Source organism: Diadema antillarum, unplaced genomic scaffold (genome assembly GCF_040938485.1).
Source record: "Diadema antillarum isolate AM-2024a unplaced genomic scaffold, OU_Dant_1.0 seq00001875_RagTag, whole genome shotgun sequence".
In the NCBI taxonomy this organism is placed as follows: domain Eukaryota; kingdom Metazoa; phylum Echinodermata; class Echinoidea; order Diadematoida; family Diadematidae; genus Diadema; species Diadema antillarum.
This window is the reverse complement of record NW_027272543.1, coordinates 657913-673829: the sequence shown is the minus strand read 5'-3', so window position 1 is coordinate 673829 and position 15917 is coordinate 657913. Positions and strand designations below refer to the sequence as shown.

The window sequence follows — 15917 nt, the reverse complement described above, 5'->3', positions numbered from 1 at the left end:
TTATACGACTATCAGTTACAAGCACTTACATTACATTATTTCATGCTACTTTCATTTATCTTATTACAAATCTTCTTTGTGCCCCCCCCCCCCCAAAAAAAAGGCTTATACATTTCTATAACTCTTATTTCCAATCACAACATAAGGTAGCGACAACGTTGAGGTTCTTGGCGAGTGGAACTTTTCAAAACGTTGTGGGGGACGTCACGGGTATCAGTCAACCTTCCCAGAGTCGATGCATCGCTGCTGTGACCGACGCCCTTGCTGACAGAGCAGGTCACTACATCAACTTCTGGCGGCATGGCAACGCAGCCACAAAAAAAGCATCATTTGCTGCCATGGCTCGGATGCCGAACACCCTTGGGTGCATCGACTGCACCCATATTGGCATCCGATCGCCGAAGGATAACGAACATGCGTATGTCAACCGGAAGGGCAGACATACCATGAATGTCCAAGCGGTGGTAGATTCGGATCTCCACTTTTTGAACGTTGTTGCAAGGTGGCCGGGGTCTACCCACGACTCGTACATCTGGGATAACTGCCGTCTCAACGACGAGTTCAGAGAGGGACGAATGCCTTCTGGTTGGCTTCTCGGTGAGGATTTCAGTCTATTAAATAGATATAAGGAAAGTAATTACTGCCGACCTCACTTAAAATACGGATAATGCACTTCTGAAAGTTATAGTCCTTCTATAAAAGAAAATGTATAGTCAAATAGATTAGATTTTAATAATAACCGTATATTTTGGTGTACACACTCATACATCATATTGAGAAGAATGATTAACGACTTTTGTTGAAACATATTCATGCAGTGGAAAATATGAGAGAATAGAAATACATTGTTTGTATAAATGTTCTCTGTTGTAATTCTACAGAAACACGTTTGACATTACGATCCTTTTAGTTTCGTATTGTATATTTGTCCAATTACGTCATATGAAAATGAATGAATGCAATTTCTATTTCAATTCCATGTCAAATACATATAGGGGATAGTGGCTACCCCCTCCAGCCGTGGCTTCTTACGCCAATCTTGCGGCCACAAAACGACTCGGAGGAGAGGTATAACAGAAGCCTTGTCCACACCAGAGTGTGTGTGGAAAGAGCGTTCGGCGTTTTGAAGGCACGCTTCCGCTGCCTTGATGACTCCGGAGGAGTTCTCTGCTACCCAGTGAACAGGTGAGGTATCGTCAGTTTTGAGATTAATGAATTGCTCTTTAACAAGACATTAAATCCAATAACGCAATGGAATGGTGAACTCGAATGTCTTCATGTCCTAATAATAATGAATAGAGACTTACAATAGTTGCTTATACGATATGCCAATCTGCATGAATTTTGTCACGTTTTATAGAAAGATATAACACTTAAAAAAAAACATTAACATACGATTTGAACGCAAGTTTCCTCTTTCAATCATGCGTTTGTTATTGATAAAACTGGTAAATGAACACTTTGATATTGTGTACTTCAAAAGTGATCGTAGTCAGGAGTAACTTTAGTAATCTGATACAGTGCAATAAAAATGATTGCCTTTTACTACTTGCCCCGTCATAATATGAAAACTTTACAGAGGCATTCAAATGAAGAATGTAGTCGCTTTGCCTATTGTGCAAGTAATTCACAACTTGCTCTTAATCGCCGAGTAAATGAAAAAAAGAAAGAAAACAGAGCCTCGAAGCAATAAGTGTTATGTGTTGATCATTCTGCGTGTAATGTAGATCTATATTGGAATGCATTGTATGTAGTTCATCTGTTAAGCAGTGATCATTATTATGAAAAAGAGGAAAAAAGTTATATCAATCAGAAAGGTTATAATGGGCAATCCGGTCTACAAAAAGAAAATGAAATAAAGGAAAATGAAGAAAAAAAGGGAGGTAAAAATGAAAATAATTAAGATTATAAAAAAGGATAAAACTATTAGAAAAAGACAGATAACAATAGCGATAAGAGAAAGAAATACAGTAAAAGAAGGGTCGAAAGTAAAGTGACATGATTAAAAAAAATGTATATTATATATATATATATATATATATATATTACATATATATATATATATATATATATTACATATTATTGGAATTTTCTCCGTGTTTGGACTTCGACGAATGTTATAATCATAAGAAGAATGAGTCTCAAAAACGTCATCTCTAGATCCAACTGGAAGGTTAATTTTTGTTCACAAAATTTTCAATCTGCCTCGGGCCTTCGTCAGTATAGGATTTACAGATGGTGTATAGTATAATTGAGACTCATATTATATATATAATATGTAGTATACAATATAAAATATGTAATATATAATATAAAATATGTCATAATACTTATGTAATATATAATATATAATATGTAATATATAATATATGATATATAATATATAATATATAATATAATATATATATATATATATATATATATATTTTTAGAATATATTGTAGTTGCTCCGCGTATTGATAAAACTAGAAATAGCAATAATAATGTCACAAAAGAGGAATGCATTAACTACAAAATGCTTTCATTTTAATTCAAAATCCGAATTTTCGGGGCTTCCCCCTTCGTCAGGGATGACGGTATGATTCGCACTGTCATCCCTGATGAAGGGGAAGGCCCCCCAAAATTCGAGTTTTGAATTGAAATCAAGGCAATTGGCATTTGATGCATTCCTCTATTGTGAAATTATTATTGCTATATCTTGTATATTATATATATTATTGCACATGTTGAGATGATAATAACTACGTGTTTGTATTTTTGTTCGTGTGTGTGTACATTTGTTTTTATTCGTTTTAATTTTCAATTAAAGTAATTCATGTTCACTCTTCCATATTTCAGAGTATGCAAAATTATCATGGCCTGTTGCCTACTTCACAATCTTTGCCTGGAAAGGAACATTCCTTTGCCAGAAGACGCGCAGGAGAATCACGCCGGCCTGGAAGACCGAGAAGAGCAACACCATCAGCCATACCAAGCCAACAACAACCACCGCGAAGGACTCGATGTGCGAAATGCACTCGTTCAGACTTGGTTCACACGTTAATTATCATTTAACTCATCGACATCTCATTGTTTGTGGTTATATGATATCCATCTCTCGTTGACGTACTTGTTTGAATGCAATGCTTCCATAGGTACAGATTTTAGTCAGTGTATTGACATATAGTAATATCTTGACTACAGAAGACTTTTTTGGGGTGAGGGGGTTGGGATTGTAACGGAGTGATATTTTCATATTGTGCTAAAAATGGTTTAATTAGTTAATTCAAAATGTCAATTTTGAATGTGAAAGTATGAAGACATTTAAATGTATAAACGTTGTAATTCCAAACAAACATACTGCGCATTAAATCATTATGTTTTCTAACCTGGTGAACCTCAAGATTAAATAATCATTGATGCTATTATTATCTGAAATGCATGTATGCATACTTGTATCTACACGCGTACATGATAACAGTGCCAATTTACAACAAGCGTCAGTTTTTATAATAACACAAGACAAGTGACACATTCAGATTCTTCTATATGGGTGCGATTCATGTTTAATGAAAAGAATGAATACACTGCGTCCATTTCTTGACGTTGGGCCTACAGCATGCGGTTGTCTTACATCTGTCCGAACCCATTTGACGAACACGGCAGCGAATCACCAATTCTGTTAAAAGATATCAATGAGAATATTGTCTACAACAAAGTCGTAAAAATGATGTAAATGTCTGATATGAGCTCCATTTCCTGTATATATCAAAACTGAAAGTAGCTCTTTGGAAACGTGAAGAATAATTTCCAAAATGACGAAATACATCCTGATGATGTATTTTCCTCTTCATCGCAAATTATGTTGTTATGTTAGCCTGTTGTAATGCAGTAAAAGTTTGGATGAGACAAAGGTAGCAATACATTAAAAGGACTGACTACCTTATCATACTCTGAGTTTACATTATGTATTGTGTTTGCTCTTGATCATTTCTTTAATATAAAAATTCCCATTTTTATGTACACCTTATATAATTCTAAAGAATGCAATAGGATATTATACCCGAGTCTTCTCTCCTCCAGCCTGACTCGGTATCGCTCCAGCTCTAGTCGTTCTCTTTCTATTGAAAGTCTTTCCCGCTCAACTTCAAGGCGCTCTTCTTCCATACGCAGCCACTGCTGCCACACATCAAAGAAGTCTTCACTCTTCCTCTTTTTCCTTTTCTGGGTCGGAGATGGCGTGCTTTTGACCGAGATGGGTTCAGAAGACCCTTCTGGATCTTAAAAACAACAACAAAGATGGTTACGAAAGATAAGATAGTAAAAATAAACAGATTATTTAAGAAATTAAATAGAGAATGTCGAAAATATTATTTACTGACACTGCATCCTTGTGATTGAGCCTGTATAGACTCCTACTCCAAGATAATCTTATTTTGCTAAAAGAGTAATGGGTAGCATTCAATGGATGCATTTTGAAACATCTTTAAAAAATGAAAGAAATACACGTGATTAAAGATTGTGTATTTTTATTTGAATACGATACTATACAATCGCACTTGCAACCTTAATGAATATTTCCATACATACATGGTATTACGTCATGTTGCATGTAAACTAAAACTTGCCATACATAACATCATATTTTAGGCAAACATGAACTTTTTAACTGGTCAGTTGATAAGCACAATACGACAATACGCCAACTATAAGGGTGTGAACTTGACTAGGAGAGGAATAAGTTTAAAGAGTGATAATGATAAATCAATATAGACTTTAGTCTGCAGCATTTTGTAAATACATACCAGTGGGAATGACTCCAGATGCGAGACTAGCAAGCGTCTGCAACGCATGGTCTTCGTCACTTGAAGGATTATGAACCGGCTGGACAGGACATGCAGGACCTGAATGAATGACGATGAGATTTTAGAATTGTATGGTAGATAATTTTAAGTCTTTTAAAGTGATGTGAATGATTTCAATCATGCTGTTACGTGCATGCGTTCATTACTTCTTCTTTTTTTTTATGAGAGGGATGACTGACACTGTACTCTCTCTATGGATCAAACAACCCCCAGTTATATCCTACCTTATTCACGCCTGTGCATGTAGAGTATTAAATGTAAAAAGAAATAAACAAATCTTATATTGTTATCAGACTAACAAGATCTTCGCACAGTCGTAGATTCCCCACTCACTTATACAAATTATATTAATTGTCCGAACATTTACGGTATCGCTCCCCCCCCCCCCAAAAAAAAAAGAAGAGAAAGAAATAATCAAAACTAAACTAAACGAAAAACAAATACGAAAACAAAAGTTACCTTTGACAGGCGTTTCAAGGCCTCCTTCAACTCCGGAAACAACTTCTTCTCCCATTAAGTCTAGAAGCTTCTCCTCCCAATCATCCAAAGACGGAGGAGCTGGACCTCCACCAGTTCCTTCCTCGTATCTCCTCCTCTTACTGGCTTTCTTCTTCACTTTGCACTTTTCTTGTCTCAGCTTGGCCTTCATTTCCTCTGCACCTCTGTTCTTGCCACACACGGCGTTAACACTTTCTGTTACCATATCCCACGCTCTTTTCTTCATTCTGTACGTCAGATTAGCTGACAAGGGATTTTTTTTTATGATATCCTCTCTTGCTGCAACCTCCATGACCAACCTTTCTACTTCCTCTGGGAGGAAATTATCCGCTCGTTTCTTAGCCATGTCTATTCGATTGTGGCGCTGACAGAAAACATTGCAAATTCTCTCATACACGTGTGTGCCAAGCAGTCAACTAAACGATGCGCCAACGCCAAAAATATGCGCTTGTTAAAACGCGCATAGTTGAGGCAAGGCGCGTTCCCGCGCCTTTGCCCAAGGTAGCAATCTCATTGGTCAAAACGTCTCGGATTCCACTTGCAACAGTATTTCCTATTGGGTATGGTTATTGCGAAGGGCGTGGCTTTCATGACTTACAACACCGCTAAAACAGTTTTCAGAATACCGAATAACGACTGTTTTAGCGGTGTTGTAACTCACGGACTTACAACAGTAGTTACAACAGAAGTTACAACAGAGATAAAACAGTGTTCAGAATACCACCCCGGACTTTTTTTATGCCTCCGCCACGAAGTGGTGCCGGAGGCATTATGCTTTCTGGTTGTCCGTCCGTCCTTCCTTCCGTCCTTCCGTCCGTCCGTAATGAATTTTGTGGACAGCGTAACTAAAAAACCCTTTGAGGTATTCTCATGAAACTTGCCATGTATGTGTATGGGGGGGGGGGGGAGTTGTGCCTATCAACTTTTGGGTGCACATGCTCAAGGTCAAAGGTCAAAAGGTCAAGGTCAAATACATAAAATTTCACTATTTCCCCCTTATCTATGCAATGCGTGAAGATATTTTCTTGAAACTTAGTGTATACATGTATTACCCAATTGAGATTCTCTGGTGAAAGTTTGGGGTCATGAGGTCAAAGGTCAAAAGGTCAAGTAAAAATATTAAAACTTCACTTTTTTCTCCGTAACTTGGAAATTGTTCAAGGTATCTTCATGGAACATTGTATATACATGTACTGACTGGCAGTGATTATCTAGAGAATTTAGGGTTCATGGGGTCAAAGGTCAGGGGTCAAAGGACAAGGGCAACAATTCAAAATTGTACTATTTCCCCCATTTATGCAATGCCAGCAGGATAATGGTTTTTTTTTACACTTGGTGTATGCATGTATAACCTAATAGAGATTCTCTGGAAACTTTCTCTTTTTTTTTTGCCTCAAAGGTGAAAAGGTCAAAGATCAAGGGAAAGTGCTGAACAAACTTTTTCCTCCATATCTCGGAAGTGGCTCAAGTTATCTTGAAACTTTCTACATATTTATGCATGTTCTGCCTGACAGTGATTATCATATGAATTTAGGGTCAAAGGCCAGATGAAAATGGTAACAATGTACTTTTCAATACAGAAATTGCACTTTTTGAAAATTACTCAATACATAAACTTATGAATGGATCAAAGTCAAGTTAAAGTCCTTAAATCCCCAAATACATGCTCTCCTACTCATCCAATTAAACCTAGGTCAAGGAAGGTGAACATTCAACACATTTGTGACAAACTTGTCATTTTAATATTTTTCCCAATTTTGTGAAAATGTAATCACATATTGTCCACATGTACTATAGACCTATCAGGAGAATCATGCATTATGGCGGAGGCATACCAGTCGCCTTAGCGACATTTCTAGTTAAAGCCATGTACACATAAAATCACTCCTCCTTTTGGTATTGGAGACTGCCACTTTAGTGTAAATCTCACTGTACAGTAAATCTCACTTAGTAAAAACCTGGTAGGTGCCAAAATTATTTTTCCATCCATAGGCAGCGCTCCGTAAAAAATAATCCAAGCAATGATCAACGGATATACTTCGTTGTTGTTCTTGTACTTTAATATCTTAAAAAATGATAGAACAATATTTGGCAATTCTTCCTTTTTTCTCCAAAAGGTGCTGGAAATGATGGAGAAAATATACATAGGTTTATATAGTTTCTAGAAAGAATCCAACGAATATTGGAAATGGAAATTATGCATGTCAAAGTGCAGTAATTATAATAATGTGACGTCGATCCAGAAGCGGGCGTTTTTCAATGACAAAGCGAATAACACTTCCCAATATCTATAGCAAAGAGGGTGCGTATTTAAAGGTAAAGGCCAGAAGGCGCTGGACGTGCTCAAAGTTACCCCACCCCCGCGTTCACATCTAAAAACATGTAGTGTGTACTCCAACGGTATTAGAGATGCTTATACATGCCCTTAAAGACGTCCCGGCCCTATAACATAGACACTTTGCAGGGGCGGATCCAGGATTTCTGTAAAGGGGGGGGGGGGGTGTGAGTAATATTTCTGGTGTCACTTCCGGGTTTCATTTCATTTTTTTTATTTTATTTTTAACGAAAAATAAAGGGGGACGTGCGCCGGTTGCGCCCCCCTCTGGATCCGCCACTGCTTTGTACTTTCATGAAACAACATGGCAATGATAGAGGAGACATGATTGCTCTTCAGTATCTATATTAGTCAAACTGTGCACATTCAAAGGTAAAGCTAATCAGGCGCGCCGAAAGCAGTTTTGGATTGGGGGGGCAAACATTGGAGGGGGCTCAAGATTAGACCATGCATATGTTACACAATATACACATACACACACACACACACACACACACACGCACACACATCTATTATATATATATATATATATATATATATATATATATATATACATATATATACATTTATATATACATATATATATATATATATATATATATATGTAAAGTGGCGTACGGTGGGTCGAAACATGGGGGGAACCATAAAGTAATTTTAGACGGTCTGTATGCTTACAAGTGCGTGTGTGCGTGAGCCGCTGGGACTACAATACATTACGGAATGTGATACATTCAACAACACAGTCATTGAGGAACATTGTAAGTTTTCCTTACATGGATTATGGAATGACGGTGTGAAACAATCGACAAATTATATACTGTCAGCAACATAAGGTGAATGGCATAACAATAAAATGCGAGCGAGCGAAGCAAGCGAGCTTGAAAATTTTGATATTCTACAGTTCCAAAACTGGAGTTTTAATTGTAGCTATATATTTCGCTTTGGAAATAAGTGGGGGCGCATCGGGCGCAACTGCTGGCAATTATTGGCAGCAACATTAGGAGAATGGCATAACGATTCAATGCGAGCGAGCGAAGCAAGCAAGCTTGAAAATTTTGACATTCTACAGTCCCAAAACTGGGGTTTCTAGCTATATCTGTCACTTACGAAATTAATGGGGCGGCGCATCGGGCGCAACTGCTGGCAATTACTGGCAGCAACATTAGGAGAATGGCATAACGATTCAATGCGAGCGAGCAAAGCGAGCGAGCTTGAGGATTTTGACATTTTACAGTTCAAAAACTCCCGTTTGTAGTTGAATATCTTTCGCTTTGGAAATTAAGGGGGGCATCGGGCGCAACTGCTGGCAATTACTGGCAGCAACGTTAGGAGAGTGGCATAACGATTCAATGCGAGCGAGCGAAGCGAGCGAGCTTGAAAATTTTGACATGTTACAGTCCCAAAACTCCCGTTTGTAACTATACCTTTTGCTTTGGAAATTAAGGGGGGGGGGTATCGGGCGTAACTGCTGGCAATTACTGGCAGCAACATTAGGAGAGTGGCATAACGATTCAATGCGAGCGAGCGAAGCGAGCGAGCTTGAAAATTTTGACATTTTACAGTCCCAAAACTCCCGTTTGTAGCTATATTTATCTTTCGCTTTGGAAATTGAGGGGTGGGGGCATAGGGCGCAACTACTAGCAATTACTGTCAGCAACATTATGAGAATGGCATAACGATTCAATGAGAGCGAGCGAAGCGAGCGAGCTTGAAAATGTTGACATTCTAGAGTCCAACAACTGCCGTTGTAGCTATGTTTTTCGCTTTAGAATTTATGGGGGAGGCGCACCGGGCTCAACTGCTGGATGCGAGCGAGCGAAGCGAGCGAGCTTGAAAATTTTGACATTTTACAGTCCAAAAGCTGCCGTTTGAAGCCATATTTTTTCCCTTTTATTCATATTTTTTATACATATTTATTTTATTTTCTTTGTTTATTCATTTATTTTTATTATTATTATTTTTTTTTTTGGGGGGGGGGGCTTTTTGGGGGGGCAAAAATGCGTTTTGCCCCCCCACTTTTTGGATTGGGGGGGCGGCCGCCCCCCCTGCCCCCCCACTTCCGGCGCCTATGAAGCTAATTACCCCATAACCCTCACGTCAACTTTGCAAAATGCTGTATACCAACGCAAATAGAGTTTTTCTATGTGTACATGCCTTTAAACTGTCGTTCCTGTCGTATAGAAAAGACAAATTTATTTTGATGAAATTATTCATACTCCAACGCGAATAGAGTTGTTCTATGGTTAACTAAATTTCTTAGATTGGAAATCAATCTATAAGATTGTAGTGAGGGACAAATTTAGAATTAGACTGAGGAAAAAGATTGACTTCTTTATCTATTAGACTGAAATTTTCTATCTAATTTTGGATTTGTCCCCATCTCAATCTAAAGAATTAAGAGAGTAGGACCTACATGCCTTTAAAAAGGGCGTATAGGAAAGACACTTTAATTTTCATGAAAAGGCATGAAAAAGATAGGATAGACACTAACTCTGCAATTTCTATAATAACCGTATCAAAAGCTGACAAATTAAAGGCAATCCCGCGTGGAAGGGGTCCGAATGTTTATCCCCGTACAGCTCCATAGAAACATGCATTATACCAACGAGGATAGTAAGTGAACATGCTTTTGAAAAGTCGTTCCCGTCGTATACATAGCAAAGACTTTTATTTTCATGAAAATGTATGAAAAAGATAGAGTAGCCATTGCTCTACAATGTATTTACACATATTATAGTCAAACGCTTACACATTCAAAGGCAATCCCATGGATGGGATGATGGATGAAAACGATAGAGGTGACATGACTCTAATGTCTATATATTAAAAAAAAATACATATATATATATATATATACCAACATGGACAGTTATTTTATGTGTACACGCCGAATAGTAAAAACGCTTTTGTTTTCATGAAAATAAATGAAAAAGATAGAAATGACATTACTCTACATTTTATATAAAGTTCGCAGATTCAAATGCAATCCCGCTGGAGGTGCTGAAAGTTTACCCCCTCTCCTACAGCTCCGTACAGAAAACATGCATTATAATATACCAATGGACAGTCAAAATGCTGTTATTTGGTGTGTATCTCGCCCTTCACAAGTCGTTCTAGCCCTATAGCAAACACATTTATTCTCATGAAAATGAGTGAAAAACATAGAGTAGACATTGTTCTATCAAAGGTGTCTATACAATGTCACAATGTCTTACAGTCAAAAGCTGGCACATTCAAAGGATCTTCCGTGGGAGGTGCAGAAACTTTATCCCCCCCCCCCTCCCCACTCATAGCTTCGTATAGAAAACATGCAGTATAACAAAGCCGGCATTTTCTCATTCTATATGTAGAATACATGACTTTAAAAAAGTCTTTCCGTGGCCGTATCGCAAAGACACTTTTATTTTCGTAAAAAGGCATGAAAAGATAATAATAATAATAATAATAATACAATACATTTATAAGGCGCTTAATACCGATGTTTCTAAGCGCACAGTTTACCGGAAAATTAATATCTATACCAGAATAATACAAAAATACCAAAATACAAGTACAAACATACCAAAAAGAAAAAAAAATAGATACAGAGTATAATTACGATAAATAATGAAAATCAAAACCAGTGTGCACCTCCATTGACCGACCCACAACTGTACTATTCCAAAGAACTATCTACTAAAAAGATAAGTCTTAAGCAAAATCTTAAACTGATTAACGGAAGTGGCTTGATGTATATAGGCGGGTAGAGAATTCCAGAGAGAAGGGGCAATTGTAGAAAAAGCACGATCACCGTATTTTGTGGAAGTACGTGGTCCAGGAGTCAATTGCATTGTAGAGGACGAACGGAGGGGTCTTGAGGAAGTAATGGAACGTAAAGAAACAAGATCTGTGAGATACCTGGGGGCTTGCCCATTCAGAATTTTGTACGTAAGCAAAAGAACTTTAAAAGATATGCGGTGATGTATGGGAAGCCAGTGGAGAGAACGGAGGATTGGAGTTATGGGCTCGGATTTCCTGGAGAGGGAGACAAGTCTTGCGGCAGAATTTTGTACCCGTTGAAGTGGGAATATATGTGTCTGAGGGAGGTTAGAAAATATGGAATTGCAATAATCTAGATGACAAGAAACAAATGCATGAGTTAATTTGGCAGTTGTAGGTCGGTCAAGTAGTTTCCTCATCTTCCCAATTTTGAACAATCCAAAAGATGCTGCCTTACAAATGTGCTTAATGTGGTGTTGAAGGGTAAGATTTTTGTCAATGATCAAACCAAGATCGCGTACCCATTCACTACACTTGGTAGAAACATTATCAGAAACTAAATCTGGGAATGGATTGGTGTTTCTATGTTTGGAATATATATGGATCATCTCTGATTTTTGTTCATTGAGGCAAAGCTTATTGTTTGAGGACCAGATTTTGATGTCCTGAAGACAGTTCTGAAGTTTTTGAGCTGCTTCAGCCGTCTCATTTGGTTTGAGTGTAACATAAATCTGTGTGTCGTCAGCATACACCAAATGCTGAACGCCTTGGTGAGATTCAATGACTTTGGACAATGGACTGGTATATAGAAGAAAAAGGAGTGGCCCAACCACAGAACCTTGCGGAACCCCGCAGGTCAGGGGGAATGGTGAAGACAGCGTGTCATTGATGATGATTCGTTGAGTACGGCTGTGAAGATATGAACGGATCCAGTCAAGAACAGTTCCGGATATCAGGAAGTCTTTTTCAAGGCGGCGAAGTAACACACTGTGGTCAATAGTGTCAAAAGCAGCTGTGTAGTCCAGAAGTATTAACGCTGCTTCATTTCCCTTGTCTACGGCCAGTAGAAGATCATTGAAAAGTTTAACCAAGGCAGTTTCTGTCGAATGATGATTTCGATATGCGGATTGAAAAATAGGAAACATGCCAGAACTTTCAAGGTAATCTTTGAGTTGTGATGACACAATCCTCTCCAAGACCTTACCCAAAAATGGAAGATTAGCGATGGGTCTATAATTGTTGAGTTCATTTGGGTCAAGTGAAGACTTCTTCAGGAGAGGGAGGAGTAGAGATGACTTAAATGGTTCTGGGACGAGACCAGTGGACAGAGAAAGGTTGAACAACTTGGTAATGACAGGAAGAATATCATCCAGCGTGTCCTTCAACAACCAGGTAGGTATTGGGTCCAGTTTACAGTACTTCGGTGGTAGTGATGCAATAAGTTCCTTAACTTCCAGATCAGATACAGGACAGAATTCTGAAAGTTGAAACTGAGATGGACCAATCAAAGCTGCGGTTGATGACACTGGAACAGAGTCGGGGAAGGCAGATATAACGTTGGCTACCTTCTCAGCAAAAAACTTTGCAAATTTGTATGCAAGTTCAGAGTCCGACGAGCGTTCAGGAAGAATCAGTGAGTGATTTGATGAGGAGAGTGATTTCACAAGACTGAAGAGTCTCTTGGTGTCAGCATCAGCGATGAGATTCTTAAGGTAAGTTGACTTAGCCTTGAAGATGCATTCGTAGTATGATTCACACTCGTAACGATACTGTTCCCGATCAAAACTAAGTCCTGACTTGATCATTCGACGTTCTGCCCGGCGTCGTCTCCTCTTTGCCTCTCGAATCTCGTCATTGAACCATGGTGCTTGAGGTCTGATCGTTACAGTTCGCACCTGGAGAGGAGCGTACCTATCTAGCAGAGAACGGAGACAGGTGTTGTAATGATCAGCAACTTCAGTAGGACAAGTCAGATCAAGAGAAGAACTGACTAACAAGTCAATGTCACTACGTAGAGAGTCCATGTCGATGTTGCGAAAGAAAAGACATTGCTCTACAATTTCTTAGTCATAGTGGTCAAAAGCTGGCATATTCAAAGGTAATTCCTTGGGAGGGGTTCGATCCCTCCCCCCCCCCCCCCCCCCCAGCTCTGTGGGAAATATCGATTACCAACGAGGACATTGTTTTGTTCTATACGCTATAAACATGCCTTTTAAGCGTCTTTCTGGTCGTATAGCAAAGACACTTTTATTTTCATGAGAACGAAAGGAATCAATATAAATAAAATTGAATCATTAAAGATTAATCCCTTCAATACTAATTCAGCGAATCATCAATCACTCAATGTTGATGAAAGTCAGGAAATTATTTCCAATTTTCCTGATGTTGATTGAAAATATGTAGACAAAGAAATAGAACAGAGTACGAAAAGACACCCAGGTACCTTGGATCTCAAGATCAGTCCTTCGTTCAATTAATAGGAAAAATCGTTTGTATTATAAATACAAACTGGAAAAAACTGAGCGATTGAAGAATAGATATACATCATACAAAAATACTTTGACAATGATTTTACGTTCTGAAAAGAAAAGATATTATTTCAAGCAATTATCGAGAATTAATTTTGATATGAGAAACACTTGGAAAGTTTTAAAACAGGCTATGAGTGTTCCTAGTAAGAATTCTGCCATTGAATGATGAATTGAAATAATCCTCTTCATATTGCAAATATTCTTAATTCTTATTTTTCAAAAATAGGTGAAAATTATGCTCAAAATATTCCTGTAACAGAAATTCATTTTACTGAATTTTAGGTCAGCGTAACTCTGATTCCATACTTTTTTTTTACACCAACTAATAGATTTGAAATTATTGATATAGTTTCCTCTTTTGAAAACAAACGAAGTTCTGGTTGTGATGAGATTGATAATTTTATACTTAAGGGTGTTATTTCCTCGGTTGCTGATCCACTTTCACATACATTTAATTTGTCAATTTTTAACGGTGTGTTTTCCGATAAAATGAAATTAGCTAAAGTAATCCCAATATTTAAGAAAGGTGATAAACTTGTAGTCAATAATTATAGCCCAATTTCATTATAATCTTCGTTGTCTAAGGTTTTAGAAAAAACTTATTTACAAGAGAATGATCAATTTTTTGAAGGTACATGAAGTTTTTACGAATTCTCAGTTTGGTTTCCGTGAGAAACATACTACGCATGCTCTTTTGCATTTAGTTGATAGAGTGGTTCATGGAATTGATAATCATTCTCAATTAGTTAGTATTTTCTTGGACTTCTCCAAGGCCTTCGACACCATCAATCATGACATTTTACTTTATAAGTTATCGCATTAAAGAATACATGGGAAGGCCTTGGAGTGGTTCAAGAGTTATTTAGTTGATAGAAAACAATTTGTTACAATTAAAATGATGCTTCAGTTATCAGAGAAGTTAAATGTGGCGTCCCACAAACAAGGTGACAAGGAAGTCTTTTAGGGCCGCTATTGTTCATTTTTTATATCAATAGTTTTTGTCGCGTATCTGATGACCTCTCTTTTATTCATTTTGTAGATGACACCAATATTTGCTCATAATGATATTAATTTTCTCGTTCACAAAATCAATATTGACTCGAAAAAAGTGACAAACTGGGTCAGAGCTAGTAAGCTATCACTCAATGCTAAAAATATATATATATATATATATATATATGCTTTTTAGTAATGCTGTTGATAGTTTAAGCAAAATATAGCATTAGATGATTCTCATTGCAAAGACTATCACACATCAAATTCCTGGGTGTCATTGTAAATTAGATGACAAATCTTCTAGTAGAGGCTACTATGTAATCCCGTGCGATTTTTGTGCCAAAATTGATTTTTTTTTTTGGCTAACTTTGTCAATTTGGGGGTGCTGAATCCAAAAAACTTTGGTTCCATCTTTTCCGACCACGTCTGTGCACAAGAGATTTTGCATATTTTGAATTGAAATTCAACGATCTGGTGCACACTTTGAGTGAAATATTAAAAAAATATATATATCTTGATGAAAGGTTGCAAAGGAGACCCGCTTCATGTGCATGCATACAGTATACACGCATTTTTTTTCCGCCTCCCAAATTCCCGGTCGAAATCTTAGGGTGGGGGGGGGGGCGATGGGGGCGGTCTGCTCCCACTGGCTATGCCAGTGGGAGCAGACAACATGCGATGCAGTATTAAAAGTAAAGCAAAGATCCATTAGGAGAATGAAAATGTCAGTGTCTATACGTAATAATCATCAATATCTCTGAAATTCCCTGTTGCTCTTGAAGTAGCATCTAATACATGCAATGGAATGAGGATATCTGCTTCCTCGTTGTGACGGGTGACAGCTCCCATGGCGTCTTTGATGAACCCTTTGTTTGTTTGTTTGTTTTTCCCCGTTCTATAATGTCAGATGGAATTGACTGATCAGTATTTCAACTTTCAGGCTGATTATTTGGC

General features: G+C 37.8%; 1 protein-coding gene across 1 annotated transcript; it reads left to right on the top strand.

Annotated features, from left to right (window-relative positions):
- The first annotated feature begins 347 nt into the window (after positions 1-347).
- LOC139712923 (putative nuclease HARBI1) lies at positions 348-3043 on the top strand. The gene is made up of 3 exons (XM_071624703.1): positions 348-597; positions 996-1185; positions 2839-3043. The coding sequence occupies exons 1-3, from the start codon at positions 348-350 to the stop codon at positions 3041-3043; spliced, it is 645 nt and encodes a 214-aa protein (XP_071480804.1).
- The last annotated feature ends 12874 nt before the right edge of the window (positions 3044-15917 follow it).

Excerpts from the sequence above, each read along its gene's own strand:
- LOC139712923 (XM_071624703.1), top strand. The coding sequence starts at position 348 with ATGCCGAACACCCTTGGGTGCATCGACTGCACCCATATTGGCATCCGA. Across the intron at positions 598-995 it reads GCCTTCTGGTTGGCTTCTCG|GGGATAGTGGCTACCCCCTC; the intron begins GTGAGGATTTCA and ends AAATACATATAG. Across the intron at positions 1,186-2,838 it reads CTCTGCTACCCAGTGAACAG|AGTATGCAAAATTATCATGG; the intron begins GTGAGGTATCGT and ends TCCATATTTCAG.